Raw genomic sequence first — 25,252 nt, 5'->3', positions numbered from 1 at the left:
CGATTTATATTTTAAAAATAATTAAATTCACTAAGCATTCAAAACTTGCGAATTTAAAAAAAAAAAACAAATTAGCTGATTAAATACGGACAACCGTTTAACTGAAGTAAAACGGGTTTTCCCCTTGCTATGGATGTCTGCCTAGTTCAGTTCAGCCACATTCCGTTACAGTTCGCCTTTATTATCAGTTCGAAATGGGGTGGTTCCATAATACCCGCAGTGTTCCATAATACCACCTTCTCCTCTATATATTTTGAAACTCTTAACAATTAAAAACATATCAGGATCAAGTCAACGGTATACAAATGAATAAACATTTTTATATAATATATTTTCTTTTTGATAATTAAATAACACAACCAAAATTATCATTAAAGGTTACAAAAATTATTTTTTGCACTGATTATTATACACATTTACATACAGTTTAGAATTAGAACATATTGTACTATAAATATTTTGTATAGTATTTATATTATCATTTATCATTTATTATACTAACATTTTGAAATTTTGGTATACGTTTAAACACATTTATATATTTAACATTAGGACTTCCATTCGTCATTAAATATTACCTTATCGTTTACAATTTTAAAAGTATTTTTACTTTCCTTATAAAATCTATTAAATTCACTTATTGTCATATTTTCAATATCACTCTTAATTTTAAAACTAGCCTCTTGTTTTATTCTAATAACAGTTATGGGTGCGTTATAATGTTTTTTGTCAAAAATGAGCTTACATCTGTTTTTCCATATACTTGTTTTAACCAGTGCAATGAACCAATTAAAATGATACTGATTTTGATTGGGAATGTATAAATTGCTACGGAATTTAATATTATTCCAATTTAAATACATCTTCCAAATCTTAGCAACCGAAGACCATACAGATTTCGCTAATTTACAATCGTAAAACAGGTGTATAATTGTTTCTCTTTTACCACACCGAACACAATTAGGATTCCTCCCTCCTTGATAAGTGAACAAATAATCTTTAGTAATAGCTATATTTTGCAATATGCGCCAAGTTATTTCCGCCCATTCCGCAGGTAAGTTGTGTATATTTCTCCATATTTGATCCCAGTTTATGTTAGTGTTACACATGATGTTATTTACACTCTGATTGTGAATCACTTTATAAATATCTAACGGTTTGATTTTATTACAGGTATACCTCGACTTACGTCGTTTCGAGTTACGTCATTCCCGATTATACGTCGTTTGTCAAAAAAGTATACGGAAAAATAAAAATCAAGTTTAAGTCATTTTATTCGACTTTACGTGTGTTCGCCACAAATATTGAAGTCGTAATATCACTAGAAAAGCGTTTAAAGCACATAAAATCATATTAAAATATATACTAGTATGTTCTGTATTTACAGTACATGCATTCGTAAATTTAGAATACTTTTTTCTGTACTATATTAATAACTAAAATTTATTTGTTTGTAAGCTTAAAATAGATTTTTATTAACCATATATTATTAAAAATGCGTTAATAAATAAAATACAGAACCGGGAATAGTAATTTATGGTTTAGCCTAGTGACAAGTAGATTCGGAGACAAGTAAATTCGACTGACGTCGTTTTTCGACTTACGTCGTTTTCCTGGAACCAATTACCGACGTAAGGCGAGGTATACCTGTATTATTGTTGATGAGGCTACTATAATCTTTTATCACATTATTTAGTATTTCTCGCCAGGTTTTGTATTTTTCCTTATTACTGATTAAAAATGGATAGTTTTCTATCGTTTTAGTTATTCTTTTTGCTTTTGGTCCAATAATATATTGAAATACTTGATATATGGGATGATTTTTAAGTTTTAATGAATTTATGATGACACTTAATTGTAAAGAAATCTCAAAATCTTTCAAGTCCCACATTCTGCACCCTTCCTCTTCTGTTTATATCATTTTTCATGTAATTCCTCTTAAGCGGTTCGAAAGAACTATTCCATATAAATTTAAAAATTATTTTTTCCAATTTTCTTTTATCCTCTTTCGTCAAATTTGTTACATATAATGTATAAATGATTTTAAGAAAAATTGCTTTATTTGAGATAACAGCCCTTTCCGGAAGGTACTGTACTGGTACATCCAATAGTTACTTCATTCTCTAAAGGCATTAGTAAGTTTTATTTTCATTTCTTCTTGGTTCTTTTTGTTTGCTCCAAGACCATACCATATACCAAGCATTTCCATGCATTTCACACACTTTATATCAAGTTGTTGATGTTGCATATTCCCATGTATATTCATAATCTTTGATTTTTTCATATTTATTTTCATTCCTGTAAGGCGGCTAAAAATATTTATTTTATTTAATATTTTCTCAAGACATAATTTATTTATAATTAAAAAAGTTGATATCATCGGCGTGTGCTATGTATTTTATTTTATCTTCGTTTCCTGGAATATGAATAGCGTCAATGTAATCATCCATTCTTATACTATTTAATAGAACCTGAATATACACTGTGAAAAGAATCATGGAGCTAGGACATCCTTGTCTCACTCAAATTTACACAAAAAATCTTTTGACTCTGTCCCATTTATTTCAATACAGGTAAATAGTGCTTTGTGTAACTTCTTTATCGTCTCAATTTCATTATTATTAAAACCATAATCTTCTAAAAATAACCATAATATTTTTCTATTGACAGTATCAAAAGCTCTACATACATCAACTGAAGAATTGACAAAGGACTTTTCCTTTCTTTGTATAAATCCTGAATGACATTAAGGTAAGTAGTGTTATTCTGAATATTTCTTTCTTTTATTCCAGCACTTTGTATGCTATATATGATTTTTAAAAATATTTTCTTAATTCTTCTGCGATTCTTCTCTTCTTTGGTCCAATATCTTTACTAGTTGACGCCATGTTAGATCTTTGTTTTGAACTGAAAACATTTCTGTCCGAGTTGAATTTTTGTCGATGCCTAAAGAAAATTCCCCGTTTTTAAATTTAACTTACATAAATAAAACGTTTCAGGGTTTACTTACTTATACAATCAATATGTTAGATAGGCTACTTGGTTAAAGTAGTTTGAACTGTTATTATAAATATGTTAAATATGTATTTTAACGTCGATCGCAAAATCTGTCCAGATGCAATGGCGATAATAAAACGAAACTACAGAATAACACGGAACTTTGTCAAGCTGGACTGAAAGTACTGTAATTATGAGTATGAGCCCGGTAGCATTGCGAGCTTCCCGAAAACGCCGAAGACCACAGAACATATACAGCTCAAGTTGAAGTCTCATATTAAATTTTATCGACACCTAGCGTCGGACAAAAATCTAAGTAACCTTGAGTGTCGAATAGCGAGATATTTGAAATAGCTACCGTGTTTCCCCGAAAATAAGACAGTCTCTTATATTAATTTTTGCTCTGAAAAATGCGCTAGATCTTATTTTCAAAAAATGTCTTATTTTTCCAGGAAGAATTCACATTTACTATTGAACAAAAAAATTCCCAAGTCGAACTTAGACGAGAGTGATGTATATTCAGTGTCGCCTTTTTATAGCGTCAACATCGGACTCGATGACCAATTAGTGCTTACTGAACCGTAGCACTATGCAAATGTCGTGCGGCGTGATTTTCGGCCGACCAATTAGCCATCACCAGCCGTAACGTTATGCAAATCTGTGATTCCCAAGCCATAGTCTTATGCAAATCATGCCGTGTGGCGTAATTGTCTGCTGACCAATCAGTGGCTGTACTTTCAAAAAGCCAACGGCCACTTTCAACCATCTGTCGATGACCGTTACGACTAAAAAACTTCGCTAGGTCTTATTTTCAGCGGGAGGTCTTATATTTCGCAATTCAGCAAAATCTCTGCTAGGTCTTATTTTCTGCGGATGTCTTATTTTCTGGGAAACACGGTAAAATCTATGAATTTTTCCAAAAATGAGAGATATTTCAAATTTCTCTTTGCTATAATTTAAAAATACAGGTAGGCCTCCTACAACGCGGTAGATACGTTCCTTGAAAATACCGCGTTGTGGGAAACCGCGTTATAAGAGACACCAATTCAATACAAAAACTGGGATTCCGTTCTAAAACGAGAAAAACTTGGCGTTTGAATGGCGTTTTTTGAATTTTTCAAACTAGCCATCGGTATACACGAATTTAACACTGGTTTCATCAGCTGACCAGTGGCGTAGCGTAGTGGGGGCGGCAGGGGCGGCACTTTTAGGGGGCGGAAAAATTTCGTAATAAATAATAATAATATCTTGTAAAAATTTGAACCATTTCATTTTATATTTTTGTCGACCTACGTTTCGGACCGATTGAAATGAGCACGGAATTGTTCATTAGTTATTCTGTGACGAAACTGAATTTTAGTCTTTTAAATTGAAATACCTAAATAAGGGGGCAGCGAAATTTTCCTCCGCCCCGGCGGCTGACACCCACGCTACGCCACTGCAGCTAACGACTGTCTCATTTGTTTTAAATAATCAAATATTTTTAAGGCTTTGTGTTTAACTGTAAGTGCGGTTTTATTTAAAGGCAACCGTTTCTTGTTCATATCTTCTACCCATAATATTAGCGCTTGTTTCATTTTTTACATTATAGGTGCTTTCGGACTAGCAACATTTTTCGCAAGAATAGATGATCCGGATGCGACCAAATTTCTAATATTTTCTTCCGATTGCTTAATCGACCGAATAGTCTACTCATTTAAATTAAAATGCCTACTAATATCAGCTATCCGCTCTTGATTTTTAATTCGATCCAAAATTTCTATCTTTGAAGAGTTATAAATTTCCGTTTTAACGACGGTCCTTTCTTTTCATTCGGCATTGTTATGGCTAAAATTTTATCAATCAGTTTTGTGGAAAGTAAAAATCGCAAAAAATAACTTTTCTTCACTATGTTGTTAAAAATATATACACCTAATATAAGTTTATACCGTATTTTAGACCATTTTTGCTGTCCCCATTTATTGAAACAGTATAAATGATAGAAAATTTAGTGATATACCTTGTATTTGAGTGTTTATGGTAACTGATGAACATCTGTCTAGAAACTGGTCTTCCCCTGAAACTTTCAAGGGAATAAATAACACGCCAACAGCGACAAACAGCTGTTTTCAAAGACATTTAGTTCTGTATGCCGAATTGCGGTTCGTATCACGTGATCCGTTGCGATTTTTCTGTTATGTGAAAGATAAATCGCTTCTAAATACTGTAAACCGCGTTGTAAGAAAATTACCGCATGTTTCCAACCGCGTTGGAGCGAAAACGCGTTGTAAAGGTACCGCGTTGTAGGAGGCCTACTTGTACATGATACGAATAACTTATGATATGTACAATTAAGTTAACATTTACGTTCATTTGACCTAGCTCCGCGAGCCTCGTGTTGGACACCCCTGATGTAGAGTAGCGAGGATTAGTAAATATAGAGGTAATCTAGTGGAGTAATAAAATATGTATACATGTATACACACTATTAAATCAATTAATAGCCCCGCTGTGCATCCACCCTAATCAAACAGAGGTGATTGCGCGGTGATGCTATTAATTGGATTTAATTTCCTAATGATTAAAGTGCCCCATACAGAAAGATGCTCATAGTCAGTAACGCTAATAACCTTATGTTATCCCAATGCGAGATGTAACATCCTTCCAAAACGTAGTTTGCTAATTGGGTAGATGAATGTCTGATTGATGTGCTTTAATACACTTTTCTAATTTGCCTAGATATAATACACAGAATTATTACTTGTGAAAGGTGATATAAAATCATATACAACCCTGAATGTTCTAATTTATGGTGCGGTGTCCTATCCACAACAAGACTCTTTAAGAGAGTGATGCAGCTATGGATAAGATGTATTCGTATCTTGCAGCCTGAAATTTTGGCAATATCACAACATACATGCGATTTTTCCTAATACAATTAAACCTTAAAGGCAAGTGGCAGAATCAGATTTTGATTTCTCAGAAACGTTTTTCACGATGATACGTTTATGACTTCTGCACGATCTGCTGAGGAGATGCCTCCCGGGAGATATTTTATGGGAAATTGGTCCCCAATTTAGGAGTTACAAACATGGAAAAAACCCGGAAAATTCCACGTGGCCAGCCCATTAACAAGGTTCAAATCCATGACCAACTTATCATAACAACTTTAAAGTGATTATTTTATCATTTCAATTTTGTTCAAGTGATTAAACAGTCACGTCAAAGTCGTTATGATAAGTTTGGTTTTGAGGCATATTAATAGTTCATTGAAAATTTAACAAAGTTATCGAAAGAAGAAACATTTTGTACTATAAAAATGGTTAATATTATGCGTAAATTTAATTAATTAATGAAAATTTGTTAGTACAGTCGATTCCTCTATAACACGGTAGATACGTTCCGGTTTTTATGAAATTCATTTTCTACGAGTCCTTAAATACATGAGCCAATCACAGCCCGGCACGTATGCAGTTTATGGACAACGACTGTTTGAGAAGTTTTCTTCCATAAAATTAATCGATCCTAGACTAATTCGACTCAACATTTCCAAAATACGTATCATTTTTTGGGAATAATCTATATAAACTATGTTATAAACAAAAGTTGTAGGATTACTTACCGAGTGTGCACCGTTCGACGACTCCATTGCTTAAGCTTCTTTTCGTCGTAAAGCGGTGCATCGAATGGAGCTCGCGTGCTTCCTGATAAATTATTTTTCTGCGAAAACTTTGCTGAATTTTGGAAACATCATTAATATAAAATATAATTTTTATGGACGTTAAATAATAAATGGTTTTTAGCAGGTCCGCTGCTCGTTTAAACTCAACGGTTTGTGCAATATCCGCTGTTGGTCTAGATATAAGACTAGTTGGACTAGGTAAGTGAGTTCCTGTGTAATTTAATGATAACCATCGAACTAAGAGGTATACAAATCTTTATTTAGATATCATTGTGACCAGCATTACATTGAGGCGTGTTCATTACGTTTTTCTTTAACTTCAATCTTGTTCTTTTATCCCAGAATTTGTGGGAAAAATGTCTTTCAGAATAGAAAAATTTCATGCTCAATAGACAATTTGAGCTCCTCAAAGTCGATTAGTTATTCCGTGGAGTTATTGAAATTTAATATTTCAATAACTCCACGGAAAGAAATCTCAAGAATTCAAATATGGAGAATATGCAGGCCAGTCATGTCTCACGTGATGCAAATTTCATTAAAACACGTTATAATATGCTGGCTTGAATGGTATTCATGCTTCTATATTTCTAATAAAGCATTAAACTTGGTAACGTTTCGAATCTACCAAGTTTAATGCTTAAATATGATGCTTCTTTAATCAGACTTGTTAAAACATTTTTCATTTGTTTCTTAGATTCTATAGAACTTATTTGACTTGTTAATTACTTGGAGTTATTATTAAGCGTATTTTTTCCGTTATAGATAAAAATGGATGCGAACTACTTAGCGATAGATTTCGAATATATTAATAATTATATGAACAGTAATAAAAGAAAACTTTGCCATTGCTGGAATGAAAATATTTCAATGCAAAGAATTCGATAAAAAGAACAATTAATGTCATTAAAGACGAGCTTATCGGTGAATTGGATGTCGTTTATCATACGAAATTTCAGAGCCTGCTTGATTTTCAGAAAAAAGTCGAGGAATACATTTCGAACCTTTTTAGTATCTGCAATAATTTCCACTATTTTCACGATACCGTGAGTATCGTAAATAATAGTCTCGAAGACGTGTATCTTCTGCCTTATATTTCTTTTGATTTTACACTGGAAGATATTTCGATATCCAAATCGGCTATCGGTTATCTCAAAACGTGTACAGTTTCTCCAGAGGAACTAACTCTTACTATGTCCAAATTGGATATTAAATATTGGGTAGAAGTGAAAAGTAGCAAGCCTTGGCACTTCTTATAATATATTTTTTATCTGCTTTCGCTGAAAATTTTACAAGTAGAAAATTTTATGGAGATGTTATTGATAGAAAGAACGGTTTTTATTCAATTACTTTTCATCACAAAGTTGTTATTGATTTTAAGGTCTCTGCTTCGGCGACGGCATTTTCAACTCATTCTGCACAGAAAATGTCAAGAAGCAAAGTTTTAATGTTACTGAAATGGGACGAGGTCTTGTATCAAAGAAAAAAGCTCTGAAAAAGTTTCTGATTGCCAGAGTAAAAGGCTATTTTACCGGAGAATGGACTGAAAAGGAAAAGGTTTTTCTAACAGAATTGAACATCGGTTCTGTTAAAAATGTCGAAGATCGGTTTTCACCCATAGAAGAGATAAACAATAACAGCATGACAATGCGAAAGTTAAATGTTAACACTCAGCATCTTCATGCTATCACCTATCAGCATAGTACCGTAGGAACTTAATGCGATTTCCTATACATATTTCGTAAATGGGCATGTTGACTAATTCAACTAATTATTTTTCAATTGCCCAAGAAATACAGCACTAATATTTAACATCATATTATTATGCACAAATCGCCTCTCCTACATAAAATCTAATTCAATATTTTGAATGCTTATGGCTAGTAACGTATTTCTTACTCAATATCTCTAGATCTACTTATTATTTGGGAAAGACAAGCAGTTTAACATCTCTGTTGTGTCAAAATGCATGTAGCCACTTACTGTATTATAAACAAAGTATTTGTACAACTATATCAACAAAATTAAAATAAATTATAAATTATGAAAGGTACTTCATTTTAGGTGTAGGGTTTATTATTCTATCATTTACAGGTTCCGTATTATAGTGGATGCACACATGCAGCGAAAAGAGGCGGAATGGCGTCACTATTCTTCGTGGAAGAAGTCGATATTGGAATCCCTTTCTTCGTGTCGCGAAAGTTGGCCTAATTCTATCTTTTGTGGGCAAGATCTCATTTTAATTAGCCAATAGCAATTCGTTTCTCAGTCAACATAAAATCACATGTATTTTAATGGCGAAAAGTTCACCGCAGTTAACTAGGATAAATGACATTAGAATAAGGAGAAAAGATAACCAATTGAACACAAATTATACAAAAATATTCACATATAATTAAATTCAAGGGACAATACAAACGAATCTTACTCGAAATAGTATTCTTCATCGATAGATCTTAATGAGGAATAAGTGTATTTCGCACGCCAGTTCTTTCTCGATCTAAGAAAATATCTCTAATCCAAAATACCTTTAGTTAAATCTTCTTCGACGTCTTCTANCGGTTTGCTGAGCTGTTCCGCGACGAAAACAAGCTTGAGCAACGGCGATGTCGAATGGTGCACACTCGGTAAGTAATCCTACAATTTTTTGTTTATAGCGTAGTTTATACGGATTATTTCCAAAAAAATATACGTATTTTGGAAATGTTGAGTCGGATTAGTCTAGAATCGATTAATTTTATGGAAGAAAACCTTTCAAACAGCCGTAGTCTGTAAACTTCACACGTGTCGGGCTGCGATTGGCTCATGTATTTAAGGATTCCTACAATGCGAAATTCGTATAACGAGGAACGTAACTCCGCGTTATAGGGGTCTACTGTACTTTACAGATAATATATGCAAAATAAACTATCCTTTACGATCCTGTTCAATAATTCCACTAACTCGTTGGTAGTAAAAAATTAGCAACACTCGTGTAAGATGTAGACTAAATATCATTTTGATGGAAGTAAGATCTAACCAATCATTCGGAATCTATAACTGCAACACCATAATAACGCAGTCCAAAAATATAACGAGCATGTGTATGCTTTTCGAACAATCTAACGAAACGAATTCATAGTCTTTGTAAGCTACCTTATGTCAGAATGTTGCAAGCAAAATTTCATTAAGAAGAGTTTTCCACGTACAAAAATCACAGTTCACAACAAATGTATTTTCAAATGTGAAGCAGAAACGGGTAAAACTTATATTCCTATCACAGAAACATATACCGGTACTTAGAAAATTTTAAATTGTGTTTTTCAATCTGCCGTCCATATATCCCTGAAAGTCCTCGACCAGTACATTTATATTTAGAAAATATATTGACGAAATTACAATAAACTTTGTCGTCGAACATTATCTATTAAAGCATTTCTACCAAATTGTATATATTAATGAATAGAATGTAATAAGAAAGTTCGTTCTATCTTCAGATTAAAATGATGAAAATTTCCTTGTGCTTTTAAAATACAAAATACAATCATCTTTTTAATGCTATTAATTTTATTTCTCTGAATTATTCAACATACAGTTAATAATAATAAAACATTTTAATCATATTAATGTAACAATTTCGTTTATATTTTAAACATTTTCTTCACAACGATGTTTCTTAATTTTCAAGTTTCTAATTGGGAAAGATCCTGTATCTCATTCAACTCAATATACATGGAAGTATGCCATAAATCATGAGATTGTTTATTCGATTATGTACAATATTGTTTATTGGCATTTGCATTCATCTATAAATTATATAAAAGAAATGAAGTCACTTTTTATAATATAATGTTTTATATAACATTAATTATTCTTTCTGTAAATTAAGTAATAAAAGTCATACTTACTCTGAAGGTCTATATATATATATAAAAATAGATAAAAACTCGTTATTTCTAGAATATTTTTAAAGATAGTTTTAACAGAACCGAGACTAGATGTTTTCGCGACACGAACACATTTAAGGTTCTTTCAAATTTAAATCTCTATGCAACTGAAATGCTTGCCGGAAACATGCAAATATTGCAATGAACTAAAGAAATCTCTCGAATTAAGCAACTAATTCTGAGAAAGCGGTGTCCGCAATTGTCCTAAGTCCGTTAATTTAAATCGAATGTTTTTTAAAACATACAATCACAACGATTATAAAATGTGCAAGATGTATTTATATGCTATTAAGATGCAAAGTACGAGTAAAATAATATTATAAGTACAGTATATTGTACGAGTAAAATAATATTATAAGTACAGTATATTACTGTACAGTATATTGAGAAATTTATACTCATTGACTCATTGGGCGTATTCAAAATCGCAGCGCGCAGTCAGCACCTTTCAGCACTTTTGTTCAAAATCTCAGATAACTTCCGGTTGCTGCCAGTGTCTTTTACGTATTCTATACACCAGCAAACAAGATGGAAGCTCTCACGAGGCTCGTAAGAGCTGTATTTTGCGTTGACAATTTTGAATTTATTTGTTGATGAATAAACCCTGAATGAATTAAAATTCGGAATTAATAGAAAATTTTAATACGCTAGTGTGAGATAAACAGGGGATCGGCGGTTAATTCCTTCTGACCACTTAATCGGCACTGGTTGGTAAAACCCGATCTCGAGGTCGTTGGATGGCTAGGAGGGCAAATCGAGTGGGGAGTGCGTTGGTAAGTCGGCAGAGGTCTGTGGACAAACAAAAAACAGGCTTTAACATAACAAATATATATAATTTTTTTCTGTTATGACTAATTGTGACTTCTCTTCTAATTCTTCCCGGGATTGTTTTGCTGTCGACAAATTCAAATTTCCGACAAATGAGTAAAATCGCGGAACTCACACTAGTATACTTATGTACCACAACGCATAATTTGTTTTAGTTATTAAAGTGTAATCTTAGAATTGATTTAATTATTTAAAACTCCTACTGATATTAAAAAATTCTTCATCCCATTTCTTTTTTCGAAATACTGTATTCATTTTTTCTCATTAAATAAGTTCTCATTAAATAAGTTCAAAAATGAATTTAACGTAACGACGAAGTCCTTATCATTCTCCATTTTTTTTTTTTTTTTTTTTTTTTTTCTCTTCCGAAATTTCCGGCAGCATCTCACTGGATTTATGCTTAGATTTTGAATACGTCCATTGTGTCAACTTTTTTATTACGCTCTATTCGCGAACAAAAACAGGTTTTAAATTTTTCCTATCGGACTGGCACGAATGTTTTCCTGCATATTTACTATTTCTTTAATTAACGATTTCAGTTTTATTTAAAAACAGTAAATATTACGGTAAAACATAATAATTACTAGACAATACAGAAGAAATTCATGCAATCGAACCTTCAATAATGTGTAAACTACCGCATTAAACTCAGGAATGTTTCCTTTTGAAATGCCTACAAAATAAGAACCAAATGAAAGCCATTCTCGTGAGTGTCAGAGGTTGGACTGTAATGATAAACATCTTAATAGTTAAACAGATAAAATCGGTGTTAATCGACCACTGAAACAATGCCGCGGACACAACCAGAAAACAGGAGTAAATCAATGCATTTAATGTAAACTTATGCGCTTGTTTGGGACAACGATTGCCAAGTTGTCGTCGGTTTGGGCTATTGAAAAATTAAACTTTTATGACTTAACTAGTTGATATGCATACCTGTATTTGGCTGTATTTTCGGCAAATAAAATTTGTTTCACATCGTTTATTTAAAAATTTGAATATAATCACACTACGCCTTGTTGTGAGCAAGTGGCTTTTCTTGAACATTACCTGCTCATATTTATTTTTGATGTTTTGTAAAGATTGTAATAAAATAAACATTCTGTATTTAATTAGTTTTTTTTACAAAAATCTTTATATTCTACATATTATTATATCTATTTATTAGACTACTACAGAAAAATGTGTTTTTTAAAGCGTATCCGGATAACGTCCTCATAGGTTTGCCAACAGTTTTAACAAGGGCAAATTAGCTATTCCATTATGTGGCCCAATTAAACGGAATTTTCTGTATTTTGCATTTTCGAGTTTTCTGTTATTCTGATAAAGTGTTCGAAGTCCCCTTACAATTGTACAGTACCATTTTGATTTTCTACAAAAGTCTGCTTCTATTCAAATATTTTATTTCAGTGAGTTAGTGTCATTAACGTAGCACCTTTACATTAAATATATTTATACATTATATTATATACATGTTCCAAAACATATGTATTTACTAGGATCGCATTGATTGTGTTCAAGGCCTGCAATTTTTACCGAGAAAGTTTTGTGCATAAATCTAAAGTTCATTATGTGTGTTTCAAAATAGAAGCAATGCTATTAGTAGTGATGTTAGAAACTCGATTCCTTTCAAGCTTTCCTTCGGAGTATCTTAATTCAGTACGCATGTAATAATTTTCGCCTTGTTCGTGTTCCCAGTCAGCGATATTAACGAATATAAAAACGATTATACAGCTGTTTAATCTGACAATTGCGTCCAAATTCAGTTTAATCGTTTAAAACTCGATGGATGTCTTTGTTTACGCATGTAAACAGAACCGAACTGCTACGCGCACTTTGTACGCCCCAATAAACCAGCTTAAGTCTATGGCAAAGTTTTCCGGTGATATTTTTCAAGGGTCAGAATTGCAAATAGCTTACGAAATTCACCGATCTTGACTTAATGCCCATATCAAATTTGGTCGAGATCGGTCAAGCGATTTCAAAGAAGTTATTGAAATCCGATGACATTTAAGTGCATAGAAATGAGTTTCGCTCGCTTAGCTCAATAAGATACGTTCCAGTTCCAAAAAAACAGTATATCATTTAGCAATAGTCTAGTCTTAGCTCTGATTTAGTGAATAAAAGAAATGAATTTTACTACTTACATCCGCCATACCCATGCATTGTTCCTTATCGTTTATTTTCTATAAAATACGTAATTGCTCATATATTTTATTTCATTTCTATTATTAATATCATACAATCAAGATAAATACTGTATGTAATTGTTTCTTAAATTAAAGGAAATATTAATGAGAAGGACCATAGTGACTACAGAAAAACATTAGAACTTTTTACTTTAATTACTTAAATCTATTTCGGGAATAGAAAAATTCGATTGAGAATTGAAGTTTATGCAATATTTACGTTATAAAAAGCAATTTGATGCCAATAAAAAACAGTGACGTTCTATCAACAAAATTTCAGATTAAAATGGAAAATAAATAGACCCAAATTAAAATTTAACTGTTTTCATAAATTTCTGCATTAATAGTCTAATTAATGAATTAGAGCATATCGACCAAATCATAATTATTTATTTATTTTATATTTAAATTATTGAATAGACAGTACATTCTATATGTACAAAAAAGGAACGAACGTTGATGCTTTATAATATGCGTTATATAAATAAGAGAGATTATCTCTAATTAGTCAAACTAAGTTCTCACACTTGAAGTAAAACATAAATTTACTAGTTCCGTATATCAATATATATGGTGATTTACTGGTTTCGTTCAGTAGCTTCTTTCTCAGAAACCGTTAGAGATAAAAAGATGACACTAATAACTAAGATTATAGAAGAAACAGGGACACAAGTTTTGGTGACATTCGGTAATCTCGAAAATCAGAGGTTTTTAAAATACAAAACAATCAGAGTTATTAAGTAATAGGAGATTGTATCGAGCCATTATATGGCTAGTAGCCGACATAATTAATACTCCCCAAACACACACATACATTGTCTATAAAATTTTTCTCCGTGTTTTTATCATTTTTGGGTTCAGGGGTTTCAAAACGTAGAGATTGGCAAGAAGATTCAATACTTTCCCGTGTTAAAATTTTTCATGCATAACAAGTTGGAAAATAAAATTGAGGAGAAACGTAATGTAATTCCGTTTAACAAATGTGAAACTAACAACAGAAAAATTGTTTGTAGATCTATTTACGTTCGATTTTAATGTTTATATCCTTTGAATTAGAGTACAAAAATTTAATTAAAATGTGAGATGTTCCGTCTCACGTGGGTGATGATCTTTAGTTAGCAACCTGACACCACTTAGTGGGTTTTCAGGACTAAGACGCGAACGAAATTATTAAATATGTTATCGGAGTTCATAGGAGGGTCTATCTTTAAGCATAATTATGACGATAGAGTTAGGCATAAAGAGAATCGAACGAGCTAATGATTAATAGATTTAATAAAATGAACTAAGATATTCTATATACAACTGTAATGAAAAATATATTTAAATGATTGATGAGAGTGATGAGAGAGTGTTTACATAAATTATATTACCGAGTTGTCTTACATTGGAGATGAATGTCAAATTAATGTCTGGAGTGAGGAGAAACACACATAACTATGTAAGCACATTATTTAAATCCGAACTTGTCTCATGGCGGGTCAAAGATAAAAGCTCGATGATGAGCAGTGAGCTACTCTAAACTGTACTTAAGTTGAACTGAGATAGTTAATTAGCTAGCTTAGCTTTTAGAAGTGACCTATCACCTTTTATAAAAATTCTCCTCCAATCAAATTGTTTGAAATAAGCCTCCACGCTTCCCACGCGAGACAGAAGTTGTGCGGTTTGCCGAGTGTGAGAAATCCCACACTAAACTATCGCTTTCGACCAAACTGTGTCATATTCCTTCATCTAAACAGGAGGTTCCTTTTTCAACTTCGTCCAATTTTTACAAAACAGATAAAATTCTATCAAAAATTACAACAAAAGTTTGTTATTTAATTTAACAAATTCAATCGTTAACCCTGGATTCTCACAAAAATAATATCCGTTACTATTAAATTATAATGGATCTAATGCAATCTAATACCATACTTTTTAATCGAAACGATAAAAGAATTCCTCTAAGTTTAGATTCAAGAAAGAAAGATTCTCATGATTTATAAAGTTGTAATTTTATTCATTCTCTCCAATTCTACGTGTAAATGAAATTAACGATGTATTTAATATGAATACAATATTAGACCTAACCATTTACCTATTCCAGTATTAACTGTTAATCATACTTTAATCTCTTCCAATTAAAATTTATAGTTTTTTTTTTTATAAACGCCTAAATGTTAACGTCAAATTTGTGCAATTAATTTTATACGGAATATAATATTGAAATATAATTTATGTTTAATTGTTAAATACTTACAGTTGCTTCATCCTAAAATAAATTTAGAATTTATTAATATCTGTAGAAAATAATATTAATATTTCTCTCATAAAATATTTCAAAATTTATAACAGTAATGGTTAGATTAAAAAATTAAATATAAAAACATACAGGAAGATCCTTTTTTTTCAGACACTTCAATAAATAAAACAACATAAGAATTTTAGTATATTGAAATAAAATAATTTATTTATATAAAAATAATTATATTCCAGGCTTTTATTTACAAATTAAAAATTAGAAGCTAAAATTAATTGAAAATTATACGTACGTCCTTAATATCACTTTCATTACAACAGTCGTTGAACTATCAATAGAAAAACATTACGTAAGAATTATTAAAGGAGTGATAAAAAAAATTTGAAAGTTAAATAATAAAATAAAGTAATAATTTAGAAAGAAATAATTAAACGGGAGCTTCCAAAAGAATTATACAACTTTAAATTACTGTAAGTTAATTATTAGCTGAGAAGTATGCGACGTACAGCAATCGCTACAGTAACAGTTGTAGATGTCATCTACCATCTACATTCAAATAACTTTTTGTTAATTACTTCCAGGAAGCGCAGTAAACAAAAATGGCGACTCCGCATCAAAGATGCCATTTTGTGTTTTGCAGTCCGCAAAGTCATCATTGTGCTAAAAGAATGTTTGTCTTACATGATGAATCACTTTGAAATTGTCTGCGAAACTTAAGCAATCATTAAATATAATGCTACATGTAATAATTAACATAATTACAATAATTTAAGACGGTAGAATTCTTTTTGAAAGACCCCACTGTATTTGTATATTTATTTCTGTACTGTGGTGTCTCGTGAAAAACGTACGAAAACATTTCTTATGCACTTTCTTAACCATCAGAAACTCAGTAAATTTTACTAAATATTCAAGGTACAGTACAAACCTGAACATAAAAATTTATATTCACATATAATTAATGCATTTATTACTTTCTCCTTATAGATGGGTGATTTATGGAATGAGAAGATATTATTTACTTTATTTCAAAAATTCAGAACAGTTGCTTAACTTTCCTGACAACGCGCAATTGCACTTTACTCAGATTTTACTGTAAAAAATGATTATTTAACCAAATCTAATAACATACGGCTTCACACATAACTGTAAATTACGGTGCCAGGAAAGTTGAATAAGAACCCATGCCAAAATTAAATAAATATAATTTATTTTTTTACACGTTAACATTACATTAATAAATACAGTGGGTGATCGGTTAACGAACAGATCGGATAACGAACACTTTCGCGAAAGATTTTTATGATCGGACAACAAACACATGTTCGGATAACGAACACTTCACTGAACAAACATAAGAAAAAACGACGAAAATAGCAAATACCGATTGATTTTCCCTTGTCTTCAGGCAACAATTGGAAACTTTTCGGAGCGCTGGAGAGGTCGACATTGACGCTCATCTCGGAATATACTGATCAGATAGTATTCCTCCGAACTTCGAAACTCTCCCTTGTAATTCCAACCTTTTATTTTTCTGACAGAAACAATTCTTTTATAGTATTCGCGAGATTGTCGGGCGGATACTCGTTAAGTTTTCGTCGAGTTTTATTTTTGAAAGGTAATATAGCAAAGGTAGAGAGTGGGCAGATGTCTGATGTTGCTGGGTAGTATGGCTTGAACAGGTCTACAGTAGGTCGCAGTTCAATCTTATCTAAGACAGATACAGTATAATGAAGAAGACTCAAGTTGCTAAAGGAGTAACAAAAATCACTTCTGAGAAATAAAGAACATCGAAGAGTTCATAATAGAACCTGAAACGGATCTGACGACAGAAGAATGCCAAGAACTCTTGAATGAAGAACACCAAAAAACTCGGTGAGATATGTTTTCTTCTGAAAAAGAGGATTAATGCCGATATCTGCTATTAATTAAAGATCTTTTCAAGAAGTGGGGGGCGTCAGATCAACGGTCTTAGAACGGCATATAAACCAGGTTGAGGTTAATAGGCTTGAGGATCTGTACAATTACAATGCTATTAATTACTTCTGAAAATCCTGAAGAAGAGAGAAAAAACAATCGACATTAGGAAGATTCTTTAACCCCCACAAACAAAAAAAAACATAACTAATAAAAATGCAAGACCATGTGTATATGTATTTTTATTATTACATATCAATGAACGTAGTAAGAAAGTATATATATTTTTTTATTTTTGGGGGTCTCCAGAATGAATTAATCAAATTGCCATACAAACCTATGGTAAATTGATAATCGGTTAACGAACAATTCGGATAGCGAACAAAGTCTTGGAACGGATTATGTTCGTTAACCGATCACCCGCTGTACTGAGTTTGTCTTTTGCATNAGAACAATAAAAACACTACACTCAACAAGCCACCAATAAAACTCAACTGCCTAACCTATAACCAAAGTCTCCTTTTAATTTGTTTTTAAAAAAAAGCGCTTGACAAACTTGCCCCGCATGCCGAAGTTGCCCCGATCTCCCCTATTCATATAACGTCGGACCACAATTCATATAATATTCATAAAATTCATTGCGAAAGAAGTGTAATGGTTTAGAAATTAAAAGCAGTTTTCTACAGTCTATCTTCGAGGAAAAAATTTTTAAATGAAAACGAAACTAGAATATTCTAAGGCGAAAAAACAGAAAAAGTGTTGTGTAAAAGTAATACTTAAACCTTTGACGCTTGTAATAAAACAGAAACCANGTAATGGTTTAGAAATTAAAAGCAGTTTTCTACAGTCTATCTTCGAGGAAAAAAATATTAAAATGAAACGAAACTAGAATATTCTAAGGCGAAAAAACAGAAAAAGTGTTGTGTAAAAGTAATACTTAAACCTTTGACGCTTGTAATAAAACAGAAACCACAATTGAAAGGCGGTGTCTGAGTTCCGATGCTAATAGTTACATAAGTGCCTAAGCATTTAGACTAGTAATTCCCAAAATGGGCACACCGACTCTTTGAGCGTTTAGAAGACCCAAGAGGGGCAAGGAAGGGAAGAACGGTAAAGGTGTTGGAAGACAAGGGAAAAATAATTTTAAAAGAAATATACAGGCATACCTCGACTTACGTCGGTTTCGAGTTACGTCGTTCCCGATTATACGTCGCTTGTTAAAAAAGTATATGGAAAAATAAAAATNATTACATGGAAACTTAGGATTTCAGCTTTCGATTCACATTAAAAGTAGAATATTTTAAATTTATTTTATAGATTAAAAAAATAAAGAATAATTTATTTATATTGAATATATTTAAAATAAATTACCTTTTTTTCAATAACAATACCATTTTTTTCGCAATCTTTGTATTTAAGCTGTAAACAAGTATTATTTATTAAATTACTAAAGTATCCAAATCTTGTTATAAAGGTAATAACTGATAAAATAGTTAATAGGAGAGAACCTTACCGGACAATCACTCTTTAATCTGTTTTCACACATTTCCTGGAATTCGAAATATTAAAGAAATGCTAAATAATATTTTTTAAGTCGAAAATCATATTATAAAACACTATAAAGTAATATTTACATCGAACTTCGTTTTCTTCTTGTCATCCTGTATTTAATATTAAAATAACATTGCTTATAAATCTCGTTTTTGATCTACATTGAGTGATAATGTACTGTATTTATATCTTTAATGTGTAATTTATAAAATATTGTAACTTATAAAATCTTTAGAATTAAAAATGGTATGATTTAGATCTTTATTGCATTGTAAGTTTGATAAATAATTAAATAATAGTAAAGAATATTTACCAAAGTATTCAAGCAAGTTACATATTCCTGAAAAAGTGAAATGTTTATAGGCTTATTTCTTTCAAACTCCATACTTATAAAAATGTTTTAATTATCGAATTTTTATTTATTGAAAAGTATATAATATTATTTATACGTAAACAACCAAGTAAATACGTTTTAAAATTTAACAAGAATTCATAAAGAAACTTAATTTTCTTTGTTAAGGGTGGATCAGATCCACAACAAGATCGACTAACGTGGGTAACAGAAAACCCTTATTAAATGCACCTATCCCTGAAAGATTATAAGAATATAATCCTCATTCTAATACGAATCCTTCCAGGTTATAATGGATATCAAGTCATATGCTTGAAGAAAATTACAAAAAAATAGATTAAAGGAATAATTGAAACGACCCCCTATAACACTGTTGATTATTCCGTTTTATATGAATTCCATGTTGTACGAGTCACTTAGATTTTACAAATACGTGAACCGTTCACAGCCCGGCACACATATTTGTAAAATCTAAGTGACTCGTACAACATGGAATTCATATAAAACGGAATTATCAACAGTGTTATAGGGGGGTCGACTTGTATATAAACGGGCACTAACGATAACAAAAAAATAAACGTAATGTAACAAAGAATTATAAATTATTTCCTCGCTGTTGATTTGATTTGCGCGTAATGTGAATGACCGGTTGTGAGAGAGAAGATCGAATATACCCGAGACAGACCGTCCACAAAAAATTCTCGAGGTTCGTTCCACCTCGAGGGTCGGTCAGAGGAGGTATGGATCTTTCAACTGTTTTAACTCTATCCGTCCTGACGGCACAAAGACGGTCGTTGCATAACGTCCACCATAGATTCGAGTAGTCTCGCAGGTAGACTGGCCTGGTCGTAAGAACAGATCCTAACATATCTGAAACCGACTCTATGAAATATTTATTAATTTTCTAACCTGAGCTTCAACCTGGCTCATTTAGAACAGTAGGCTACCGCATTCCAGCATCGACCATCGATGAACGTTATTAATCTATATATATGAGGATGTTTGTTTATTTGTTTGTTTGTTTGTTCGCTATACACGTTTAGGCCGTTCGATCACTTGCTACGAAACTCGATAGTTATGTTCAAATACTAAAACTGAGTGATGAAGAAAGCCTTTCCGAAGAAAAACAAAAAAGAATCCCATACCGAAGGCTCATCGATATGTCTCGCCGTTGGAACACGCCTGATATTTCTTACACCATCAGCAAGTTAAGCCAATTCAATACATGTGTGAGAATACGGACGAGGGTCCAGGCCCTCTAATCGTCAGATCTGTTAGACCTGCTCACCTTGTCACTGGATGGCTTACTTTTTACAGAACCCGAGTGGTAAGGTTCTGTGTGGGGTTATGCACAGTTAATAAAGCAGGCAAGAAGGACATTAAATATAAAATTAACAATTTAATCAAAGAAACGTATCAAGGACAATAAATAATACAACACAACAGACCAAGATAACATAAACTTAAATGTATAACCTAAGACTAAATTCAGTATTACCGAGAGAGAGAGCTTACAATCATTTATATTACCACACTGGAGGAGATGTCTATATGTGGCTTGAAGCTGGAGGTTGGACGTCCCGGTGGGCTGGCCCTATGGCATGTTCTCTCATTAATGAACTGCCCCGAGTGTATGGAAACCTGCCCTTTTTTCTACCTTTTCTACCCAGTCAGTCATTATACTCAGAAATGTTGTGTCATTTGACCAGATGGTGTGCAAAATTCTCAGATACGAGGTGTGGAGGAAGGAAGCAAAACATCCTAAATTCTTGCTAATTATTGAATGACATAGCAGTTTTTCAGGATGTTGAACTTTTGTAACCTTTTTAGGTTATATTAATTTTATTCCAAATTTTTATCATTTATAAACATTTTAAGTGAAAATTAAAGTACATTATTTATTTAAATTTATTTAGGGTGAAAATTATGTAACTCCCTTTAAGAGTCCCTCCGGATTATCACACATGCCACAACAACACACACGAAACGAATGCTATGTTACATACAAGGCACCTCTGGCCATGAAACAATAGTTTAAAAACTGGAAAACTACTAGAGGGCTGCGTAGATGCCGACTGGGGATCATGTTCGAACGATCGACACAGGCTTTGTGCTCGTGCTTGGAGGTGCAGCGATAATAAATAACAATAAGCAAACAACAATAAGCTCGCTAAGAACCCGAACTTTCACTCTTGGACGAAACATATCAACATACGACAATATTTAATCCGGGAAGCACCGGAACGCGAAGACCTCGACATCAAATATTTGTCAAACAATGAGATGTCTGTCGACGTCCTAACTAAATCTTTGTTTTCAGGCAAGCACCGATCATGTGTCACCAATACAGAAGGTACTCTGATATAAAATGGAGAGGGGTGTTGGTGCTTACAAGTGAAAACCAATTTGGTCCACCAGCAGACCTACCTCAGACAAAAGAATCTCCTTGTCCTTTTGTCTCACCCCTGCAGTTTGTGACTTGTCATCAAGTGGGGACCTTGTCTGTTAGATCGCGTCCTACGCTATTCATGTATTAGTTTTTGGTCAAGTTGTCTCAATTATAAACACTCACCGACTCTCCTTCTCTTTAATGACACCAAAATTTTAATAAATGTCCTATTAAGTATAGAGATCAGGTCGATCTTACAACATGGCAAACGAAAATATGCAATTAGAATAACCAAATGGAGTTTTATTGAAGACGACAACACAGAAATTATGCCGTTGTTTAGATTTCGTGCATGCCTCTATAGCAGTGTTCCAGAGATACACGTATCACTGGAACACTGCTATAGAATCATGTCTATTAATGAAATTAGAAAAAGTTGGTGGGCTTTTACCAAAAAATATAAACAAACGTAGTTATATCACATACGTAAAACTAATAATTAATTTTTACCTCATGAAACTGTGCATTATCTGTTGATTTCTCACAGCATAGTCGTATCTGAAATGTATATACATGCAGATTATTATGATTATATTATTTAAAAATGAAAGTGTAATTATTAATAGGAGTTTATTACTTCAAATATAACATTATCCCATTTAAAGTTCATACGTTATGTTACAGAAAATAATAATAATAAATTGCAATATCTGTTGATTTCTCACAGCATAGTCGTATCTGAAATGTATATACATGCAGATTATAATTATAATATTATTTAGAAATGAAAGTGTAATTATTAATAGGAGTATATTACTTCAAATATAACATTATCCCATTTAAAGTTCATACGTTATGTTACAGAAAATAAAAATAATAATAATAAATTGCAATTTTTTGTAATGTACAGTACTTACATGACTGCGTAATTTCACTATCATAAATAAATTTTATCACGTTTATTAATTAATTATAAATTAAAATAAAATTATAAATACGATTCTTAAAATAACCCATTTTTTCGTCTTCAGTTGCATTCGAAGCGCAGAACATAAGCAAGGCGATGAAGATCGAAATTTTCATTTTGAACGTAATAAGTTCGTGTAGAACCTGTTCCGGGGTTTTAAATACTGTCCAAAAGAAATAACTATTACGTCATGAATTTTATGTTGCTAGCATAACAGAATCTGTTTAAATATACGGTTAATTAGAAATCAAATCGGAATTTCCTAGTTTTATTACTTCACTTTAATCATTTAAAAATAGAAAAACGTTCTTTTCGTTAAATAATAGCAGAAATATCAGCTTCATTAAATAATTAATTAAAAATGCCTTATTTCATTATAAACTATAAATAGTTGAAATATATTTTCATGTTATAAATTTCAAAGCCGGGCATTGCCGCTATGTTAAAGCAAGTTCGTACCCAATCGTCAGAGCTGTTGGCATCCGTCGTCTTAATTGACTTTATATATTTGATTTAGAGGAAATCTCAAATAAAAATTACTCACGCCTCGGTAGTCCAGTTTTGAGCAAATATATTTTTTGAATCACTTCGAAAAAATATTAAAATATATGAAGTAAAATTTTTAAATCTAATAAAATATTTAATTTGATTTTTAATCTTTATTTCGTATATATTATTCTATTAAGCTAAATACTTGAAACGTAGAGAATTCCGTCTGAATAAACACTTCTTATTTTGAACAAACAATTTTATACTTTTTTTAAATCAAAACTCATGTGTATTGATATAAGAAAATAAATAAAAGATTGAATATTTAAAGATTAAAAAATTTATTATTGACTTATTCCGAAACCGTGTGTCCTTTTAATTATTCTTTACTTCACAATTGGGTGCATTTTTTATCCATTTCAAATGGAGATTAGCTTCGTGCCGTTTTGCTATTTGATTAGGTTTAAAATTAAACGTGTTAAATAATTCTGAATTTAATATAATACAAACTTCATAAATTATTCTATCTTCTATGCACTTTTCACGAATCAAACAATTGTACATATATTTTGTAGGCGCCATTACAGATCGTCCTTATTCAGAAGACTTTTCATCTCTATTCGAATTACATCTTGAGTTTCATATATTTTTAATTAAAAATAATTGCGATCAAAGACACCACTACTTGACTCAGCTTTTTTTTTATGTGTTATTTCTATGAATAATATTTTCTAATCAAAACTTATTTTCCACATAACATTAGTCTATATTATACCTGTATATAAATTATGTTTAAATAATAATAGGTGAAGTAGTATTGTAGAAATTAATTAAAATTCCATCATATATTTTAATAAGCAGGTTCGGAATTTTTATTTTAATATAATTTGAAGAGAAATATAGTTTAAACAGATTTTCTAAGGTAAACATTACGTGACGTATCTAAAGCTATTTGTATTTTAAGGTAAACTAAGCAATTTCCATTTACCTTTCAATAATTAAAAAGATTAAAGCATTAATTCAAACATTACTTATTCTACGTATAAAGTTTTTGAGATGAAAATTCTTATGTTGCTTTCGTTCACCGGAATATTTGCAATAAAAGGTGCGAAATTTCTTTAAAATTTCAAGTAATTATATTAAATTGATGATGACTATTATGCATTTTTCAGATGAGAAGCCTGAAAATTATGTAAGTATTAAAATTTTGATGAGCTTAGAATTACAATTTTTTTTAAGTTTAAGACGATTAATAACTACAAATAATCTCGTATTATTCGTATAAAAAGCTTATTAAGAACACTTTTTCTATAAATGTTAAATCGTTCAATAATAATATAATTACAATTTTAATTTAATATTAACAATTTGTGATTTCTTACTTGAATAGGGGAGACCGGGGCAAGATCGGCATGTTAAGCTTTACTTAAATTTTGTGTAATAAATACTGTGGTAAACTGAAAAAAAAAGCTTTGCATATTGTCTATTGGAATGTTACCTTACTATAGAACTGGTTAAAATCAGTTTGGAAATAAAAATAATTAAAATAATTACAACTTTACAAGAAGAGAGAAATTGACGAAGTTGCCCCGGGTATAGGGGCAAGATCGGCAACTTCTCTCTTTTTGTAAAGTTGTAATTATTTTAATTATTTTTATTAAAGTTGCCCCTGGTATAGGGGCAACAGTAATGGGGCAAGATAGGCACGTATATAAAATTATGTTATTAACAATGTATAAGTTGGAATTCA

General features: G+C 31.5%; 2 protein-coding genes and 1 long non-coding RNA gene across 3 annotated transcripts in view; 1 reads left to right on the top strand and 2 right to left on the bottom strand.

Annotated features, from left to right (window-relative positions):
- Positions 1–23,258, bottom strand: part of LOC111622693 — a 43,968-nt gene extending 20,710 nt beyond the window's left edge. The window contains exons 1-7 of the mRNA XM_023365117.1: positions 23,060–23,258; positions 22,964–22,980; positions 22,557–22,604; positions 19,619–19,645; positions 19,389–19,415; positions 19,268–19,303; positions 19,126–19,173 (exon numbers count right to left, since the gene is read on the bottom strand). Coding sequence (XP_023220885.1) covers positions 19,126–19,173; positions 19,268–19,303; positions 19,389–19,415; positions 19,619–19,645; positions 22,557–22,604; positions 22,964–22,980; positions 23,060–23,129 — 273 coding nt within the window. The 5' untranslated portion in view covers positions 23,130–23,258. The remainder of the gene's footprint in view (positions 1–19,125; positions 19,174–19,267; positions 19,304–19,388; positions 19,416–19,618; positions 19,646–22,556; positions 22,605–22,963; positions 22,981–23,059) is intronic.
- Positions 10,214–16,167, bottom strand: LOC111622694. The gene is made up of 6 exons (XR_002756314.1): positions 16,130–16,167; positions 15,970–15,993; positions 15,838–15,849; positions 13,557–13,595; positions 10,543–10,551; positions 10,214–10,440 (listed from the first exon to the last, which is right to left on the bottom strand). It is a non-coding gene; the product is annotated as an uncharacterized LOC111622694 (long non-coding RNA).
- A 194-nt stretch (positions 23,259–23,452) lies between the features above and the next one.
- Positions 23,453–25,252, top strand: part of LOC111622707 — a 13,612-nt gene continuing 11,812 nt past the window's right edge. Inside the window, exons 1-2 of the mRNA XM_023365129.1 lie at positions 23,453–23,468; positions 23,531–23,563. Coding sequence (XP_023220897.1) covers positions 23,453–23,468; positions 23,531–23,563 — 49 coding nt within the window. The remainder of the gene's footprint in view (positions 23,469–23,530; positions 23,564–25,252) is intronic.

Source organism: Centruroides sculpturatus, unplaced genomic scaffold (assembly GCF_000671375.1).
Source record: "Centruroides sculpturatus isolate CEXI.00-Female unplaced genomic scaffold, Cexi_2.0 scaffold168, whole genome shotgun sequence".
NCBI lineage: Eukaryota > Metazoa > Arthropoda > Arachnida > Scorpiones > Buthidae > Centruroides > Centruroides sculpturatus.
Note: the sequence above shows the minus strand (reverse complement) of the source record. Positions and strands in the feature narration are given on the sequence as shown.